The sequence below is a fragment of the Oncorhynchus mykiss genome, chromosome 20 (genome assembly GCF_057628025.1).
Source record: "Oncorhynchus mykiss isolate SJ-2025 chromosome 20, ASM5762802v1, whole genome shotgun sequence".
In the NCBI taxonomy this organism is placed as follows: Eukaryota; Metazoa; Chordata; class Actinopteri; order Salmoniformes; family Salmonidae; genus Oncorhynchus; species Oncorhynchus mykiss.
Window position 1 is genome coordinate 17,849,246 of NC_143041.1, and position 19,036 is coordinate 17,868,281.

The 19,036-nt window shown below is 41.6% G+C and overlaps 1 protein-coding gene across 2 annotated transcripts in view; it reads right to left on the reverse strand.

Annotated features, from left to right (window-relative positions):
• plce1 (phospholipase C, epsilon 1) overlaps positions 1-19,036 on the reverse strand; it is an 82,615-nt gene that overhangs the window by 24,483 nt on the left and 39,096 nt on the right. For both annotated transcript variants that reach the window (XM_021575790.3, XM_090212423.1), the window contains exons 5-13: positions 13,277-13,422; positions 11,980-12,220; positions 11,375-11,571; positions 8,616-9,228; positions 8,211-8,351; positions 7,991-8,108; positions 1,455-1,569; positions 1,089-1,211; positions 479-615 (exon numbers count right to left, since the gene is read on the reverse strand). In XM_021575790.3, coding sequence (XP_021431465.3) covers positions 479-615; positions 1,089-1,211; positions 1,455-1,569; positions 7,991-8,108; positions 8,211-8,351; positions 8,616-9,228; positions 11,375-11,571; positions 11,980-12,220; positions 13,277-13,422 — 1,831 coding nt within the window. The remainder of the gene's footprint in view (positions 1-478; positions 616-1,088; positions 1,212-1,454; positions 1,570-7,990; positions 8,109-8,210; positions 8,352-8,615; positions 9,229-11,374; positions 11,572-11,979; positions 12,221-13,276; positions 13,423-19,036) is intronic.

Sequence of the window (19,036 nt, forward strand, 5' to 3'; positions counted from 1 at the left end):
GTCTGTAAGCTGTTAGTGTCTTAACGACCAGTCCACAGGTGCATGTTCATTAATTGGTTATGGTTCTTTGAACAAGCATGGGAAATGGTCTTTAAACACTTTACAGTGAAGTTATTTGGATTTTTACGAATGATCTTTGTAAGACATGGTCCTGAAAAAGGGACGTTTATGCATGTATGTATGTATGCATGTATGTATGTATATAAATAACACTTCTTTGGCTACAACATGATTCCATATGTGTTATTACATTGTTTTGTCTTAACTATTATTCTACAATGTAGAAAATAGTAAAAATAAAGAAAACACCTTGAATGAGTAGGTGTGTGCAAACTTTTGACTGGTGTTGTATATACACGTTCTGACCTTATATTTTAGCTTTTTTATTTTACTTTTAAACAATGACTGAACAGTACCAAATACAAACCACTCACAGACAAACACATGGGGTTACATTAGCACAATGTGAGAGACATACCTAGGTCAGGCTGCAGTCCCGTTTCCTTGTCGTCAATCCTCAGGGTGGTGTAGAGGAGGGCAGACTCTGGGCCGGAGCTCCTACAAGGAACGGCGTAGGTGTCAAACAGCTCCTTCAGGTCTTTACGGCTCCGAATGCTGCACATCAAAACAAGAACAAGGGCTTTCACATTCAACTGACAAGAGAGGGAAATTATTATCCACTCTTGGGGGACAATGGGAGTGGACAGTGTTATGGTTTTGCAATTATTACATGTTTCGGTGTTTAGCCTTAGTCTTATCAACTGAGAGAAACCTCAGAAGAACCCAGTATGTCATTTACAAAACAACCTTCGGAAAGATTGGTTGGATTTGTCAAAGCTTCTTCTGAATGGAATGCAATGTCTCCATCCTGTATGTATTATGAAAGTACAGCAGGCCTGTGTTGTATAGTGTAGGGATGATATACACAGCACATAATTGTGCTCTTGTCCTTTGGGAATGCAGAAGGAATTCTAAGTGGGAATGATTAACAGAGACATGTTGAATTTAAATCACTACCTGTATATAATTACTATCCCTATATAGACCGTATACGGTAAAGAGAGGAGCTCGGAAGTTGCATGGAGCACCTGAAAGACTTGAAGAGCTCGATGAACTCGATGAAGCTCATAGTGCTGTCAGAGCTCATGAGGTCCTGGAAGCCCTTGAAGTAGCCCTTCCCTAGGCCGTGCCAGCTCTTGCTGCTCCATGCACTACGCAGGGACACGAGGAGAGGGATTGGTGACTGTTCTAACTTAAAAACACTAGATTTTAAAAATGATATTTTATATTGTAGATTATGAGTAAATAAAGTGCTTGGTACAAGGTTCACGGTATGAGTAGGTTTACATGTAAGTATTTGACACTAGGTTTACAGATGAATTATAAACCATGGAGTGATAGATAGGCAGTGTTTACCATTAGGAACAGGTCTGGGGTCAGGTTTTGGGTCTTACCCTGGCTGGGCCTTGGTGCTGCCTGAGAGGATGGGGGAGGAAGCCAGGGAGCCAGAGGTCAGGGAACCAGGGCTCTTGCAGCACGGTTGGGGGAGGGGTCCAGGGAAGCCGTCCTCTATGGAATCAATGAAGTACAGAGTTACACACACACACACACACAGTATAAATGGTCAAACACAGTGAACTAGAACATTCCAAAGGAAACTAAATCTGACACTATTTAATATCTCAAATATTCCCATTTTTGTATCCCTCCCTATAAAACATAAGCACGGATGGTACAGTCGTGGACAAAAGTTTTGAGAATGACACAAATATTAATTTCCACAAAGTTTGCTGCTTCAGTGTCTTTAGATATTTTTGTCAGATATTACTATGGAATAGTGAGGTATAATTACAAGCATTTCATAAGTGTCAAATGCTTTTATTGACAATTACATGAAGTTGATGCAAAGAGTCAATATATGCAGTGTTGACCCTTATTTTTCAAGACCTCTGCAATTCGCCCTGGCATGCTGTCAATTAACTTCTGGGCTACATCCGGACTACTGACAGTCCATTCTTGCATAATCAGTGCTTGGAGTTTGTCAGAATTTGTGGGTTTTTGTTTGTCCACCCACCGCTTGAAGATTGACCACAAATTCTCAATGGGATTAAGGTCTCCTGGCCATGGACCCAGTTCAAACAGGTGCCATTAATACAGGTAACGAGTGGAGGACAGAGGAGCCTCTTAAAGAAGTTACAGGTCTGTGAGAGCCAGAAATCTTGCTTGTTTGTAGGTGACCAAATACTTATTTTCCACCATAATTTGCAAATAAATTCATTAAAAATCCTACAATGTGATTTTCTGGATTTTTTCTCTCATTTTGTCTGTCATAGTTGAAGTGTACCTATGATGAAATTACAGGCCTCATCTTTTTAAGTGGGAGAATTTGCACAATTGGTGGCCGACTAAATACTTTTTTGCCCCACTGTGTGTGTGTGTGTGTGTGTGTGTGTGTGTGTGTGTGTGTGTGTGTGTGTGTGTGTGTGTGTGTGTGTGTACACGCACGGCAACAGGACAGAAGGTCACCTTTAATTTGAGAGTATTTTCATACATACAGTGCTTTCAGAAGGTATTCATACCCCTTGACTTAATCTACATTTGTGTTGTGGTACAGCCTGAATTCAAAATGGATTAAATATATTTTTTTCTCTCTCATCCATCTACACACAATACCCCATAATGACAAAGTGAAAACCTGTTTTTAGAAATTTTAGCAAATGTACTGAAAATGAAACACAAAAATCTAATTTACATAAAAATGCACACCCGAGTCAATACTTTGTAGAAACACTTTTGGCAGCGATTACAGCTGTGAGTCTTTCCAGGTAAGTCTAAGAGCGTTCAACACCTGGATTGTGCAATATTTGCCCATTATTTTCTTCAAAATTCTTCAAGCTACTGTCTTCTTGGTAATTAACTCCAGTGTATATTTGGCCTTGTGTGTTTGGTTATTGTCCTGCTGAAAGGTGAATTCTTCTCCCAGTGTCTGGTGGAAAGCAGACTGAACAACATTTTCATTTTGCCTGTGCTTAGCTCCAATCCGTTTCCCTTTTATCCTGAAAAACTACAGTCCTTAACGATCACAAGCATACCCATAACATGATGCAGCCACCACTATGCTCAAAAATATGGAGAGTGGCACTCGGTAATGTGTTGTATTGGATTTGCTCCAAACATAACTTTGTATTCAGGACAATAAGTTGATGTCTTTGCCACATTTTTGGCAGTATTACTTTAGTGCCTTGTTGCAAACAAGATGCATGTTTTGGAAAATGTATATTCTGTTCAGGCTTCCTTCTTTCCACTCATTTAGGTTAGTATAGTGGAGTAACTACAATGTTGTTGATCCATCCTCAGTTTCCTCCTATCACAGCCATTCAACTCTGTTTTAAAGTCACCATTGGCCTCATGGTGAAATCCCGGTGCGGTTTCCTTCCTCTCCGGCAACTGAGTTAGGAAGGATGCCTGTAACTTCGTAGTGACTAGGTGTATTGATACACCCAAAGTGTAATTTTTTACTTCACCAGGCTCAAAGGGATATTCAATATCTGCTTCTTTATTTTATTTGTGCCCATCTACCAATAGGTGCCCTTCTTTGTGAGGCATTGGAAAACCTCCCTTGTCTTTGTGGTTGAATCTGTTAGAAATTCACTGCTCGACTGAAGGGACCTTACAGATAATTGGATGTACAGCGATGAGGTAGTCATTCAAAAACCATGTTAAACACTTATTGTACACAGAGTCAATGCAACTTACGTGACTTGATATGTACATTTTTGCTCCTGAACTTAATTTGTAATAATTTGAAAAACTTAATTCCACTTTGACATTATAGGATATTGTGTGTGGGCCAGTGACCAAAAATCTAAATGTATTCCATTTTAAATTCAGGCTGTAACACAGCAAAATGTGGAAAAGGTCAAAGGGAGTGAATACTTTTTGAAGGCACCGTTTCTGTTTTACCGTTTGGAAATTAAAGCACTATGCAGCTTGTCCCCCCAATTGAAGGCGCCATAAGTATTTGGACAAAAAATACCAATGGTGAGAGGTTAGCATGTTTTATTTGGGCATCTGTAACTTTCTCATTATTCACGATTCATGATTATATACAGTACCAGTCAAAAGTTTGGAAACCTATTCATTCAAGGGTTTTTCTTTATTTTTTACAATTTTCTACATAGTATAATAATAGTAAAGACAACAAAACTATGAAATAACACATATGGAATCATGTAGTAACTTTAAAAAAAAGTGTTAAATCAAAATATATTTAATATTTGAGATTCTTCAAAGTAGCCATCCTTCGCCTTGATGACAGCTTTGCACACTCTTGGCATACTCTTAACCAGCTTCATGAGAGACAAGTAGCCTAGTGGTTAGAGCATTGGGCCAGTAACCGAAAGGTTGCCAGATCGAATCCCCGAGCTGACAAGGTTCAAATCTGTTGTTCTGCAGTTAACTGAAAAAGGCAGTTAACCCACTGTTCCTAGGCCATCATTGTAAATGAGAATTAAAATGAGGAAGGCTTTTCCAACAGTCTTGAAGGAGTTCCCACATATGCTGAGCACTTGTGGATGCTTTTCCTTCACTCTGCGGTCCAACTCATCCCAAACCATCTCAATTGGGTTGAGGTCAGGTGATTGTGTAGGCCAGGTCATCTGATGCAGCACTCCATCACTCTCCTTGGTCAAATAGCCCCTACACAGCCTGGAGGTGTGTTTGGTCATTGTCCTGTTGAAAAACAAATGATAGCACAAACCAGATGGGATGGCATATCGCTGCAGAATACAGGTTAAGTGTGCAATGAATTCTAAATAATGACAGTGTCATAAGCAAAGCACCCCCACAATCTGACATCTCCTCCTCCATGCTTCACGGTGGGAACCACACATGCAGAGATCATCCGTTCACCTACTCTGCATCTCACAAAGAAAGCGGTTGGAACCAAAAATCTTACATTTGGACTCAGACCAAAAGACAGATTTCCACCGGTCTAATGTCCATTGCTCGTGTTTCTTGGCCCAAGCAAGTCTCTTCTTCTTATTGGTGTCCTTTAGTAGTGGTTTCTTTGCAGCAATTCGACCATGAAGGCCTGATTCACGCATTTTCCTCTGAACAGTTGATGCTGAGATGCATCTGTTACTTGAACTCTGAAGCATTTATTTGGGCTGCAATTTGAGGCTGATAACTCCAATGAATTTATCCTTTGCAGCAGAGGTAACTCTGGGTCTTCCTTTCCTGTGGCGGTCCTCATGAGAGACAGTTTCATCATAGTGCTTGATGGTTTTTTGCGACTGCACTTGAAGACACTTTAAAAGTTCTTGAGATTTTCCGGATTGACTGACTTTCATGTCTTAAAGTAATGATGGACTGTTGTTTATCTTTGCTTATTTGAGCTGTTCTTGCCATAATATGGACTTGGTATTTTACCAAATAGGGCTCTCTTATATATACCCCCCTACCTTGTCACAACACAACTGACTGGCTCAAACGCATTGAGGAAATAAATTCCACAAATGAACTTTTAACAAGGCACACCTGTTGATTGAAATGCATTCCAAGTGACTACCGCATAAAGCTGCTTGAGAGAATGCCAAGAGTGTGCAAAGCTGTCATCAAGGCAAAGGGTGGCTATTTTGAAGAATCTCAAATCTCAAATATATTTTGATTTGCTTAACACTTTTTTGGTTACTACATCACTCCATATATGTTATTTCATAGTTTTGATATCTTCACTATTATTCTACAATGTAGAAAATAGTAAAAATTAAGAAAAACCCTGGAATGAGTAAGTGTATCCAAACTTTTGACTGGTGGTGGATATATTTTTTTACTATTCAAACCGTTATTACGGAGACCGTGGACCGGAGATCTGGCTAGCCAATCAGCATAATCCAAAATCCATGACTGTCACAGCCCAAGGTAAAACAGATATGAATAAAAATACCCTAAAATAAAAGGTGACATTCTTTACCGTCGCCTCAAAGAATGCTGGAGTATAAAGCCAAATGAAATATTTTAGTTTCACCGTCCAAATAAATACATAGGGGAGTGTATGAGAGGACAGTTGCATGTTTATTTTTTATTTCACCTTGATTTAACCAGGTAGGCTAGTTGAGAACAAGTTCTCATTTGCAACTGCGACCTGGTCAAGATTAAGCAAAGCAGTGTGACAGACAACAACAGAGTTACACATGGAGTAAACAATAAACAAGCCAATAACACAATAAACAAATCAATGACAGTCGAAAAAAGAAAGTCTATATACAGTGTGTGCAAAAGGCATGAGGAGGAAGGCAATAAATAGGCCACAGGAGTGAATAGTTACAATTTAGCAGATTAACACTGGAGTGAGAAATGAGCAGATGATGATGTGCAAGTAGAGATATTGGTGTGCAAAAGAGCAGAAAAGTATATAAAAATGTTTAAAGTATGGGGATGAGGTAGATAGATTGGGTGGGCTATTTACAGATGGACTATGTACAGCTGCAGCGATCGGTTAGCTGCTCAGATAGTTGATGTTTAAATTTGGTGAGGGAAATAAAAGTCTCCAACTTTTTTTTTGCAATTCGTTCCAGTCACTGGCAGCAGAGAACTGGAAGGAAAGGTGGCCAAATGAGGTGTTGGCTTTGTGGATGATCAGTGAGATATACCTGCTGGAATGTGTGCTACGGGTGGGTGTTATCGTGACCGGTGAACTGAGATAAGGTGGAGCTTTACCTAGCATAGACTTATAGATGTCTCTGAATAATTGTGAGATATTGTGTAATAAACCTAATCTAAATCTAGTGATGAATGTGGCAATTGTGCAAGTTGAGACTAAACTGCTTGATGTAAACCTAGATTGTAAACTGACATTCTCCAAACATATCGATTCAACGGTTGCCAAGATGGGGAAAGGTCGGTACTTGACAAAGGACTGCTGTGCTTTCTTTACATCACAATCGACCTAGAGGCCCTAATCGTTCTACAGGCCCTAGTTTAATTACTTCTAGACTGCTGCCCAGTTCTTTGGTCAAGTACTGCAAAGAACAACATTAGTAAATTAAAGTTGGTGCCCAGATCAGAGCAGCACAGGTGTGGGTTCTACTAAACTGATATATGGAATTGTTTTAAGATGGTCATACCAAGGATCATTTAGCCATTTGATTTGGAATTTTAGGTATAAAAAAAACATTTGCTTGAGTTGCTAGAAATCTGAATGCATTTCCAGTGTTAATGTAATGATACTTTCCTGTAGATATATTGTCTCACATTCCTACCACCAAAAGGGCCAACCGGTAAAGTATGTTAAAAAATCATTTTATTCAACATTCTGGCTTGTAGAGGTCGTGAGGGTAAACTTTCCTGATTCAAAACGCTAATTTCTGCCCGACATAGAATTCTATGCAATTCAACGTTGGGCTTCCCGAGTGGCGCAGCGATCTAAGGCACTGCATCTTAGTGCTAGAGGAGTCACTACAGACCCTGGTTTGATTCCAGGCTGTATTACAACCGGCCGTGATTGGGAGTCTCATATGGCGGCGCACAATTGGCCTAGCGTTGTCCGGATTAGGGTTTGGCTAGGATAGGCCGTCATTGTGAATAAGAATTTATTCTTAACTGACTTGCTAGTTAAATAAAGGTTAAATAAAAAATAAATTCCAGGCAATAGTTAGCCCCGAAGGTAGCCTGCCACGGAGCAGGTTAGATCTGAAGGATCCGCTGCCATAGAAATGTACCTGGCTAAAAGTTTAGCCACTTCCGTGGTACTGGTTATCCCAAGTTGACCTCAGAGCTGACCAAAGTTACCTCGCTAACTCCTCAAACTACATTAGTACTATAGGGCCTTAGTCTTTGTTAGTGATATCGACGTATTGAAACAGCCAAACTGTCTGTTCAATAAGTACATGACATGCCACCAGGGGTCTCTTCACAGCCCCAAGTCCAGAACATGCTGTCTTGGAAACAGCTAATGGGGATCCTAATAAAATACTAATAGACAGGTTACCTAACTCTTCCTGGTGCACGCTGTCATATAGCTCCGGCCCGTTTCTGCACAGGGTGTCCTTGCAGCTCTTGGTTTTACGTTGGCTCGTCTCGTCATCGGTAGCATCCCCGCTGTATTTCTGTGTGATTTATGAAACACACTGTCAATGACACAAACTTAGAAAAATGTAAGACTATATTCCTCAAACTAAGACTATTTAAAAAAATATATTTATCCTAACCCTGACGAGAGCATTCTTCTTCTTCTTGGTGGTGGAGCTGTTCTTCTGCGTGCTGGGCTTCTCTGTGCCCATGTTCCAGCACCGCCCCCCAAACAGCTTGATGGCCTGAGCTAGGGTGGGACCCTCAAACCTGCCCTCCTCCTATTGTGGATGGGAGACAACAAACACACCACACAGCAGTGAGGAGATTGCTCACTCAAGGCTTATTGGCATTAAGTGAGTCAAAATGATCTTCTTTGCATCTGTGCTCATGTTAGAGGCACACTGTTTGTTTCCCTTTTGAGTATTGATTCACAGGACATTAGACAAAACAAATGAATTCTACATACTTGTATATTCTAGACTGAGTCAATATACTTGCCATTCCATATTATCCACTACAATCTAAATTTAGTTGTTTTTTACCCAATAGAGGTGGATGTACTGCCTCCTGAGCCAGTGCAGCCTCTTATCTGGGAACTTCTTCAGCTTCCTCATGGCGTTGACCAGCTCCACCAGGCCCTCATACAGTATGCTGGCTGTGTGCCTGGGGGCCACAAAGTGCAGTAGCCTGTTGTCTGTAGTATGGAGCCCGTAGAGCAGACTGACCCCATTCTCCTCGGCCCTCATGGTGTTACACAGCTTGTTCTGCAGACATACAGCGAACATGTCCACCCCCTGGTGGCCCATGAACACAGCCTTGACCACAGAGATGTCCAGCAGGCCCTCCGCCAGGCCGCTCACAACGGGTTGACCCAGGCCTGGGGGATCTGTGGGGGGGCTGCCGCTCTGGGGATTAGCCCAGGTCAGAAAGCAGTTGTCGGGCTGCAGGCGGAGGAAGCAGCGAGCGGTGAGGTGGCTCTCCTGGTCGTAGTGGATGACGGTGGATCCCTGCAGGAGGAACTGGTGGATGTCAGGCTGGAGGGAGAGCACGTACCAGGGGATGAGCTCTGTGCCGTGGCTAAAGGAACGGTGGGTCTCCTCGGTGCCCTGGAATGCCACCTCTTTAGCCTGCTCAGACAGGTCGCCCTCCACAAACCTGATGGGAGGATGAAGAATTGGGAGGACGTGAAATAGAGAAGCAGAACATCAAACAATAGATATTTGTAGAAGAGTTAATAGTTGTCAACACTTCAATCTTTTGTCTCTTCTGTAGGACAGAGGAAATTGTCTCATCACCACCTTCTATTCAATGAGTGTAACACATCCCAGCCATGTTATCTTCCTAAAGAATATCACTTTGAGGATAGCAAATCCATTGAATGCAACAGTCTCAAAACAGTTAAACTGTATTTAAAACATTTAGCACAGTTGAACAAGCATAAAAAAGCACCATGCAATTGTAATAGCAAATTCTACTCATACAATTAAAGCAAAGTCAGTTAGTGGGAAACCTCTAAAAAACGGCAGTCTAATACCTTACGGTGGTTCGAATCAGACCTGCTCCTGAAAGAGCTACGGTGGCAGGAGGAAGAACAGAGAGAAAAGGTCTGGAAGTGTCTAGCTACAAATAGTAAAACAGAAGAGTAAAAGAAGGATGACGGCTGTCACATTCGCCCTCATCTTCCCTCCAAATCAGCCTTGTTGAGAACTTCCACTGAAATCCATTGACTGGATCCAGAGGCCCCCTGGAGTCATAAATCAGAGGCCTTTTCCACCCAGAGGACAAACCGATCTCCCATCAGGGTCAGGAAACTACACTGAACAAAAATATACAGTGCATTAGGAAAGTATTCAGACCACTTGACTTTTACAGCCTTACTCTAAAATGGATTAAACTGTTTCCCCCCCTCAATCTACACACAATACCCCACGATGACAAAGCAAAAACAGGTTTAGAAATGTTTGAAAATTTAGGAGAAAAACCCCCAGAAATATCACAATTACATACGTATTCAGACCCTTTACTCAAGCTTGGCACACCTGTACCTTTGGCAGAGATTACAGCCTCAGGTCTTCTTGGGTATGATGCCACAAGCTTGGCACAACTGTATTCGGGGAGTTTCTCACATTCTTCTCCACAGATCCTCTAAAGCGCTGTCAGGTTGGATGTGGAGCATCGCAGCACAGACAATAAAAGGCCACTTAAATGTGCCATTTTGTCACAACAAAATGCCACAGATGCCTCAAGATTTGAGGGAGAATACAATTGGCATTCTGACTGCAGGTATATCCACCAGACCTGTTGCCAGAGAATTTCATGTTAATTTCTGTACCATAAGCTGCCTCCAACGTCGTTTTGGAGAATTTGGCAGTACTTCCCACCGGTCTCACAACCTCAGACCACGTGTATGGCATTGTATGGTCAAGTGGTTTCCTGATGTCAACGTTGTGAACAGAAAGCCCCATGATGGCGGTGGGGTTACAGTATGGGCAGGCATAAGCTACAGACAATGAACACAACTGCATTTTATCGATGGCAATTTTAATGCACAGAAGCACCTTTAAGAAATCCTGAGGCCCATTGTTGTGCCAGTCATCCTCCCCAATCACCTCATGTTTCAGCATGATAATTCATGGCCCCATGTCGCAAAGATCTGTACATAATTCCTGGATGTGGAAAATATCCCAGTTCTTCAAATGGCCTGCATACTCACCAGACATGTCACCCATTGAGTACGTTGGAATGCTCTGGATTGTTGTTTAACGACAGCGTTTTCCAGTTTCCGACAATATGCAGCAACTTCGCACAGCCATTGAAGAGAAGTGGGACAACATTCCACAGGCCACAATCAACAGACCGATCAATTCTATATGAAGGAGATGCGTCACGCTGCATGAGGCAAACGTTGTTCACGCCGATTTTCTGATCCTCACACTTACCTTAACAAAAAAATTAATATCTGTATTCTATTCCATATTCATATTCATATCTGTATTCCCAGTCATGTGAAATCCATACATTAGAGCCTAATGCATTTATTTAAATTGACTCAAAGAATTCATATCAGCAACACTCACAGTCCCAAGATAACCTGAAATTAAATATGCAGTAGAGTGGTGTCATCAAGTAGAGGGAAAGACCAGATGAAGGCCATCACAGTATAATGGCGAGAGGAATGGACGGACTCTATTCTTCCCAACACTTTAGGATTAGCCCAGATCTTAGGTCAGTTTTGTGTTTTCCCCCTACAGGTCAAGGTTAGGATTTGGGGATCAGAGCCTTCCTGATCCTGGTCACTTACTGGTTCCTGTCCATGAAATAGTTCCTGTGAGAGGTGAAGCCTTTGTGGTGGTCCCATTTCTCCGTCTCCAGACTGCGGTTGCAGGAGCGGATGATCTGCAGGATGTTACTGACCGTGGCCTCCTTCACGTGGCTGTGCAGTCCGTCTGGCCCCGCCCTCTGCAGGAAGTGCTCCTGCCCGCCGTAGTCCGTCACAAACTACACAAAGAGAAACACAATGAACCGGTTACTGTAGTAATAACTGTTACTACACAGGTATATAAGCAATTAAATGTAAAGTGTACATAGCATGTTTATATAGTCAAACTGCTTGTTTCGGAAAAGCCAGCAAAGTATTCAGACCCATATACCTTTTTTCACATTGTTACGTTACAGCCTTATTCTAAAATTGATTACATTTTTTATCAATACACACACACGCCACACACCAACACACGCCAACACACGCCAACACACGCCAACACACGCCCACACAAAATCAATGACAAAGCGAAAACAGGATCCGGAAGATCCATCAAAGCGGTGTTCAAAGCTTTAGGGTGATCGCAGGTGTTGTCAGTACATCGAGCTTTATTCAGCCACTGCTACAAGCCTGGCCCACTTTACCTCTGGTAAGTCATGCGGTGAGTGGCGCAGGCTGATAATGCTGGCTGCTCCATCCAACGCGTCACTCAGCTCTTTGAGGAAGACACCACAGAAGGGCACCACCTTGCACCCTGGGATGTTAAGTGCCACCTTCCTGTACTCGGACAAAGACTTGTGCTGCGCCATGGCATCTTTCAGGCTGCGCATGGTCTCAATGTCTGACTGGTCCATGAACTGCCACATCTTCAGCACTTTACGAGACCTGGAGCAGAGAATAATTCCATATTGATCTAACCATATCTTAACTTCTCTGGGATATGTGGGACGCTAGTGAAATTGCCAGTGAAATTGCTAATTATATTAAGTCAGCACCTAGCCACAGAAAAACATATCTCCTTGGTTGGAAAATGGCTGTGTGTCACAAAACTCAGAAATAGCGTTATAAATATTCACTTACCTTTGATGATCTTCATCTGAATGCACTCCCAGGAATCCCAGTTCCACAATAAATGTTTGATTTGTTCAATAAAGTCCATCATTTACGTCCAAATACCTCCTTTTTGTTCACGCTTTTAGTTCACAAATCCAAACTCACGAGGTGCGGGCAAGTCCAGACGAAAAGTCCAAAAAGTTTTATTACAGTTCGTAGAAACATGTCAAACGATGTATAGAATCCATCTTTAGGATGTTTTTATCATAAATCTTCTCTTATGTCAACCGGACAATTCCTTTGTCTGAACGCAGCTACCGCTCACGGCCGCGCGCATAATTTAGCTCATGGCATTCTGCAAGACACCTGACTCAAACAGCTCTCATTCTCTCCCCCTTCCCAGTTGAAGCCTGAAACAAGGTTCTAAAAACTGTTGACATCTAGTGGAAGCCTTAGGAAGTGCAATATGACCCCATGTATACTTGATAGGCAAAAACTACAAACCTCAGATTTTCCACTTCCTGGTTGGATTTTTTCTCAGGTTTTTGCCTGCCATATGAGTTCTGTTATACTCACAGACATCATTCAAACAGTTTTAGAAACTTCAGTGTTTTCTATCCAAATATACTAATAAGATGCATATTCAAGCTTTTGGGCCTGAGTAGCAGGCAGTTTACTCTGGGCACCTTACCTTTTCCAAGCTACTCAATACTGCCCCCCAGTACCAAAGAAGTTAACTACATTGTTTTTGTACATTGTAGAAGACACTTATCCAGAAAGACTTTCAATAGCTGCGTTCTGAATATGACAATTTACAGATACTGTAGGAAGACTAAGCTAGATGTGTAATAAATGTATTTGTACTATAGTGTTGTCAGTCATAAATACCGTAGTCCAGCCAGGAACTCCATGACAGCGTTGTAGTTGCCCATGTTCCAGCAGCACTTGGCTACATGGACCAGGTAGGAGAACATCTCTCTCTTCTTCTCCATGGTACCCGCAGTCAGGATTAACCAGGTCACCCACAAGCTCACCTATTAGATGCAGCAAATCTCAGTTAGAACATGGACCCCACAAGCTCACCTCTGGAGCACCTCGGTGTTAAAACAGACTACTTCATGACCTGCCAATGATCTGTAAAAGCCAGGCTGCACTTAAAGTCTCTACATAGTGCACTACCTTTATTAGGGTCCATAGGGCTCTAGTCTAATGTAGTGCACTATATGGGGAATAAGGTGCCATTTTGGACATAACCCTAGAGTGAAAGACCAAGGACGAGGACTAGTGTTTCTCACTGCACAGGTTAATGTTCTACACAGCATGATTTATGATGAACCAAGGTGAACTCATTGAAACGGAAATAAGCCTAAATTCAACCCAGGTTTCGCTGTCACCATCTCCAACCAAATACAAAAAGATGCTGGTAGTTGGCACCACAACAAGTCATGAAACTCCTGATTGCACCAGGTCTTGTTTGTTTCACTGGCACATAAATCCAACACAATAGTAGGCCTAAGGCAAAAGCTATATTGGCTTTATCCAAGTGCTGGCAGAAACCGTGGCCTGGACATAACAGTTGGCGCAAATATTTGCCAGCTGTCATGTTGTAGCTAACCACCCCCCCCCCCCCCGAAACAATGATGGTTAGATAAACAGTTCCACAGGCAGGACCCTGATTAGGGGTGTAATGGTACATGTATTTGTACCATTCTGAACAGGGACCTCAGTTTACAATAAAAATATATTTCCAACAAAAACACTAGGTCTGCATTGCAGTCCTATGCCTAGAGTAAATAAACATGGCAGGCTATTCCATTCAACTAGAGCTCACGTGCACCTCAACAACAAAATTGAAACTCTAATTGGCGCATTTCAAACTGTCCTTTTGTGAGGCGCAGCCAGGAACTAGTTCTGTAGGACTATGACGCCGAGTGGTGGGGGGCTTCCCAGTAGATTATTTGAGTGGTGGGGGGCTTCCCAGGAAATTACAACCGATGGACAGAAAGTTCTGGATAAAATGAAAACAGTATGTCGCCATGCTCATCAAGAATAGCCTATGCAGCTGCCAACACCTCAAATATGTTGACGCAGTTATGGGTCTTTCTATAAACTAGGGTGCCAGCGAGCATCTGTTTGGAGCTGTTACAATACAAGTCATAATAATTTACCTTTTTTAAGTGAATAAGTATAGGACATCAATGGGAAACATGGGTACATTCAAAATAATACAAACTGAGCAATTAGGAGAGAAGGGCCTTGGTCAAGGAGGTGACCAAGAACCCAATGGTCACTCTGATAGAGCACCAGTGTTTGGTTCTCCCATCTTTAAAGCACTCCACCAATCAGGCATTTAGGGTAGAGTCCTGTCCCCGCATGCAGCATTTAGATGTCTGGATTTCTAAGACGTTCTAAGATTTGTATCATATTCACAACTAAAGTACCCAAAACTCTAAATCTAGCAAATAGGACCTTTTTCAAATGATCACTTTTAAGCTCAACATAGCCACTTCATAAACGCACTCGATCCGTAATGGGAAAATATCCTTTCTATTTCATTCAGTTAAGTTCAATTACATTAATCATACAATACAATAAAAGCATATATTGTCAGCTAAATGAAAAAGCCTACAGCCTATGGCATGGAGTATAGCCAGATAACATAGGCCTACAACTCATTCTGTTCTTCTGAAATACATTTTCTTCATATCATAATGTTTCTTCAGACCCGACTCAAATAAATAATGGATTTATTGTGATGGTGTACAGTCGTGGCCAAAAGTTGAGAATGACACAAATATCAATTTTCACAAAGTCTGCTGCTGGCAATTTACATATACTCCAGAATGCTATGAAGAGTGATCCGATGAATTGCAATTAATTGCAAAGTCCCTCTTTGCCATGCAAATGAACTGAATCCCAAAACAACATTTCCACTGCATTTCAGCCCTGCCACAAAAGGACCAGCTGACATGTCAGTGATTCTCTCGTTAACACAGGTGTGAGTGTTGAGGAGGACAAGGCTGGAGATCACTCTGTCATGCTGATTGAGTTTGAATAACAGACTGGAAGCTTCAAAAGGAGGGTGGTGCTTGGAATCATTGTTCTTCCCTTGTCAGCCATGGTTACCTGCAAGGAAACACGTGCCGTCATCATTGCTATGCACAAAAAAGGGCTTCATAGGCAAGGATATTGCTGCCAGTAAGGTCACACCTAAATCAACCATTTATCGGATCATCAAGAACTTCAATGAGAGCAGTTCAATTGTTGTGAGGAAGGCTTCAGGGCGCCCAAGAAAGTCCAGCAAGCGCCAGGACCGTCTCCTAAATTTGATTCAGCTGCGGGATCGAAGCACCACCAGTACAGAGCTTGCTCAGGAATGGCAGCAGGCAGGTGTGAGTGCATCTGCACGCACAGTGAGGCGAATACTTTTGGAGGATGGCCTGGTGTCAAGAAGCGCAGCAAAGAAGCCACTTCTCTCCAGGAAAAACATCAGGGACAGACTGATATTCTGCAAAAGGTACAGGGATTGGACTGCTGAGGACTGGGGTAAAGTCATTTTCTCTGATGAATCCCTTTCAGATTGTTTGGGCATTCGGAAAAAAAGCTTGTCCGGAGAAGACAAGGTTGAGCGCTACCATCAGTTCTGTGTCATGACAACAGTAAAGCATCCTGAGACCACTCATGTATGGGGTTGCTTCTCAGCCAAGGGAGTGGGCTCACTCACAATTTTGCCTAAGAACACAGCCATTAATAAAGAATGGTACCAACACATCCTCGGAGAAAAACTTCTCCCAACCATCCAGGAACAGTTTGGTGACGAACAATGCCTTTTCCAGCATGATGGAGCACCTTGGCATAAGGCAAAAGTGATAATTAAGCGATAAGGGAATTTCTATGTTTAAAGTAATGACTAAGGAATTGCACCCTGAAATGTAATTATTAGATTATGTGAAATGTATTAGCATAATAATCCAATAATGTAAGGGTGAGAAATGTGTGACTGAGAAAACAGAGGACAATTGAACTATACATGACCTGACCTGGTTGGAACTTACGACAGGAAAGAGGCCCTGTCAAGGCCCCTCTAATCTAGGGAGGAAGGGAACGGCATGGAACTGCCAGCTTGGTTGAATAGTGATAAACGAGGAATGTGAACTGTGGAAAATGATACAGCCCACCTACTGTTTGTATGTATATGGGGGGTTATAAAGACTGCTCACATTTTGGTGGACTTTAGAACGTTCTCTGAATAAAGCTTACGGACCTTTTGCAGAATCTGAGTCTTTGCCTTATTACTATTAAACCCAGGGTCTTACAAACCTCGGGGATTGGTCAAAGCTTAAATAATCGTTAAGTTATCGTCATTGAAAATTCTCGTAACACTAAGTGGCTCGGGGAACAAAACATCAATATTTTGGGTCCATGGCAAGGAAACTCCCCAGACCTGAATCCCATTGAGAACTTGTGGTAAATCCTCAAGAGGTGGATAGACAAACAAAACCCCACAAATTCTGACAAACTCCAAGCATTGATTATGCAAGAATGGGCTGCCATCAGTGGCCCAGAAGTTAATTGACAGCATGCCAGGACGGATATCAGAGGTCTTGAAAAAGAAGGGTCAACACAGCAAATAATGACTCTCTGCATCAACTTCATGTAATTGTTAATAAAAGCCTTTGACACTTATGAAAAGCTTGTAATTATACTTCACTATTCCATAACATGTGACAAAAATATCTGGACACAGAAGCAGCAAACTTTGTGGAAATTAATATGTGTCATTCTCAAAACCTTTGGCCATGACTGTATATTGATTTAATATACCTTTAAATGTAGGATGTTCCAAAGGGATACATCAGCAGCTTGTATGCATGGAGGTCTGGAGATGCTAAACATGTTAAATGTTAATTAATGGTCAAATACCATGAGACAGGCAGATTTTTGCATGACAGTAACCGCCACAGCCCTAATGAAAGTCAAATGATACAGAGCGGGTGTGATACTACATGCGATTGAACAACAGCCAAAGTGCTGGAATTATTGTTGAGCTGGAGAATTGACAGAACATTTGGGTGTCTATTGTTACTGCGGTCAAGATAATTAGCCTATGTCCTGGACAACATTATGTCAAGATTCCTGAGGTAAGATTATGGTCAGTGTACATTTAGATAATTTGTTTTCTTGATTAAAATGGGGCAAATTGGGAACGTGAAAATGGCTTGTTTATTTGTTTTTGAATAGAAATAGAACACACTGAAAATGGCTTATTTGTTTTTGCACATCAAACAAAAAAAACAAAAAAGGGATGGGGTTAAATGCGGAATGCCTGTCATTGGTTAACCCTTTGACGCATACGATCACATATTTGTGATCATTGTTGAGAGGTCCCTGTAGCGTAACATCACAAATAAGTGATTGGAACAGTAGCAACAGAACGTATGATGCAACAAAACGCATCTAAACAGCATTGCTGTCTGAAAAGCATCCAAACAATGTTTTTGTACTGATGGGAGATAAGTCTTCAGAACTTCATTGCACCTTTTATTGTAAAAGATAAACGCAAACTTTATCATCCAAACATCACACGGAACACATCCAAACTCATTCCATAAACCAGTCTAAATAACATGTTGCGCTGACAAAAAAACAAAACATGTGTTAGCGACGTAGCATCTAGACTAGTTTACAATGTACCACATCTCTGGTGAGCACAAGGGATGAATAATAATAATGTTTAGAAAAGAGATGTGCATCAGCTAAGCTGACAGCAGCTAAATTCTTTATGATGGCAGCCATGTTTGTTTATGTTAGACAAGCAAAAACTCCCTGATCACAGAATGCCATTCACTATAAGACGCAAATATACAAAGTCAAAGATAGCTGTCCCATTGCCTGAAAAATCTTTACTTAGTTTAGCCACTTTCCAGCATATTAAAATCTTCAATGTACTTGTTACAGTGCATACAAGAACCGGAGCAAATCACTTGACAAGTTGTTACCCGTTTTTGACAAATCACAAGGAAAATATAATGTTATCACCTCACAGATCATCACACCAAATACAAGCCTACTGCCTAGCCTAACTGCAGCATGAAAGCTAAACAGGGATGAAACCATTTTAGGGGGGTTTTCAATTCCATGTGTGGTAAAAAAAAAAAATGGGGGAAGGCTTCGAGGGGGGATATGATGCAGGAAATATTACGATGGGGGATTTATGAATAAATTTATGAACAAAAGTTAAATAAAAATAAAACCCCTGGAAAGGAGGGTCTGAGCTGCCAACCCTTAGGTACCATAGTTACAATCTGATGCCGCGTTCAAAACAACAGGGAACTCAGAAATCTCTGACTCAGTGCGTTCAAGACAACTGGGAACGTGGAAAAAAACGAGCTCCGACTGGTAAAAATATTTTTGATCCTTCAACAAAATGCAAATTAATTACTTAAAAATCATACAATGTGATTTACTGGATTTTTGTTTTATATTCCGTCTCTCACAGTTGAAGTGTACCTATGATAAAAATTACACCTGTACATGCTTTGTAAGTCGGAAAACCTGCAAAATCCGCAGTGTATAAAATACTTGTTCTCCCCACTGTATATACAGTGGGGCCAAAAAGTATTTAGTCAACCACCAATTGTGCAAGTT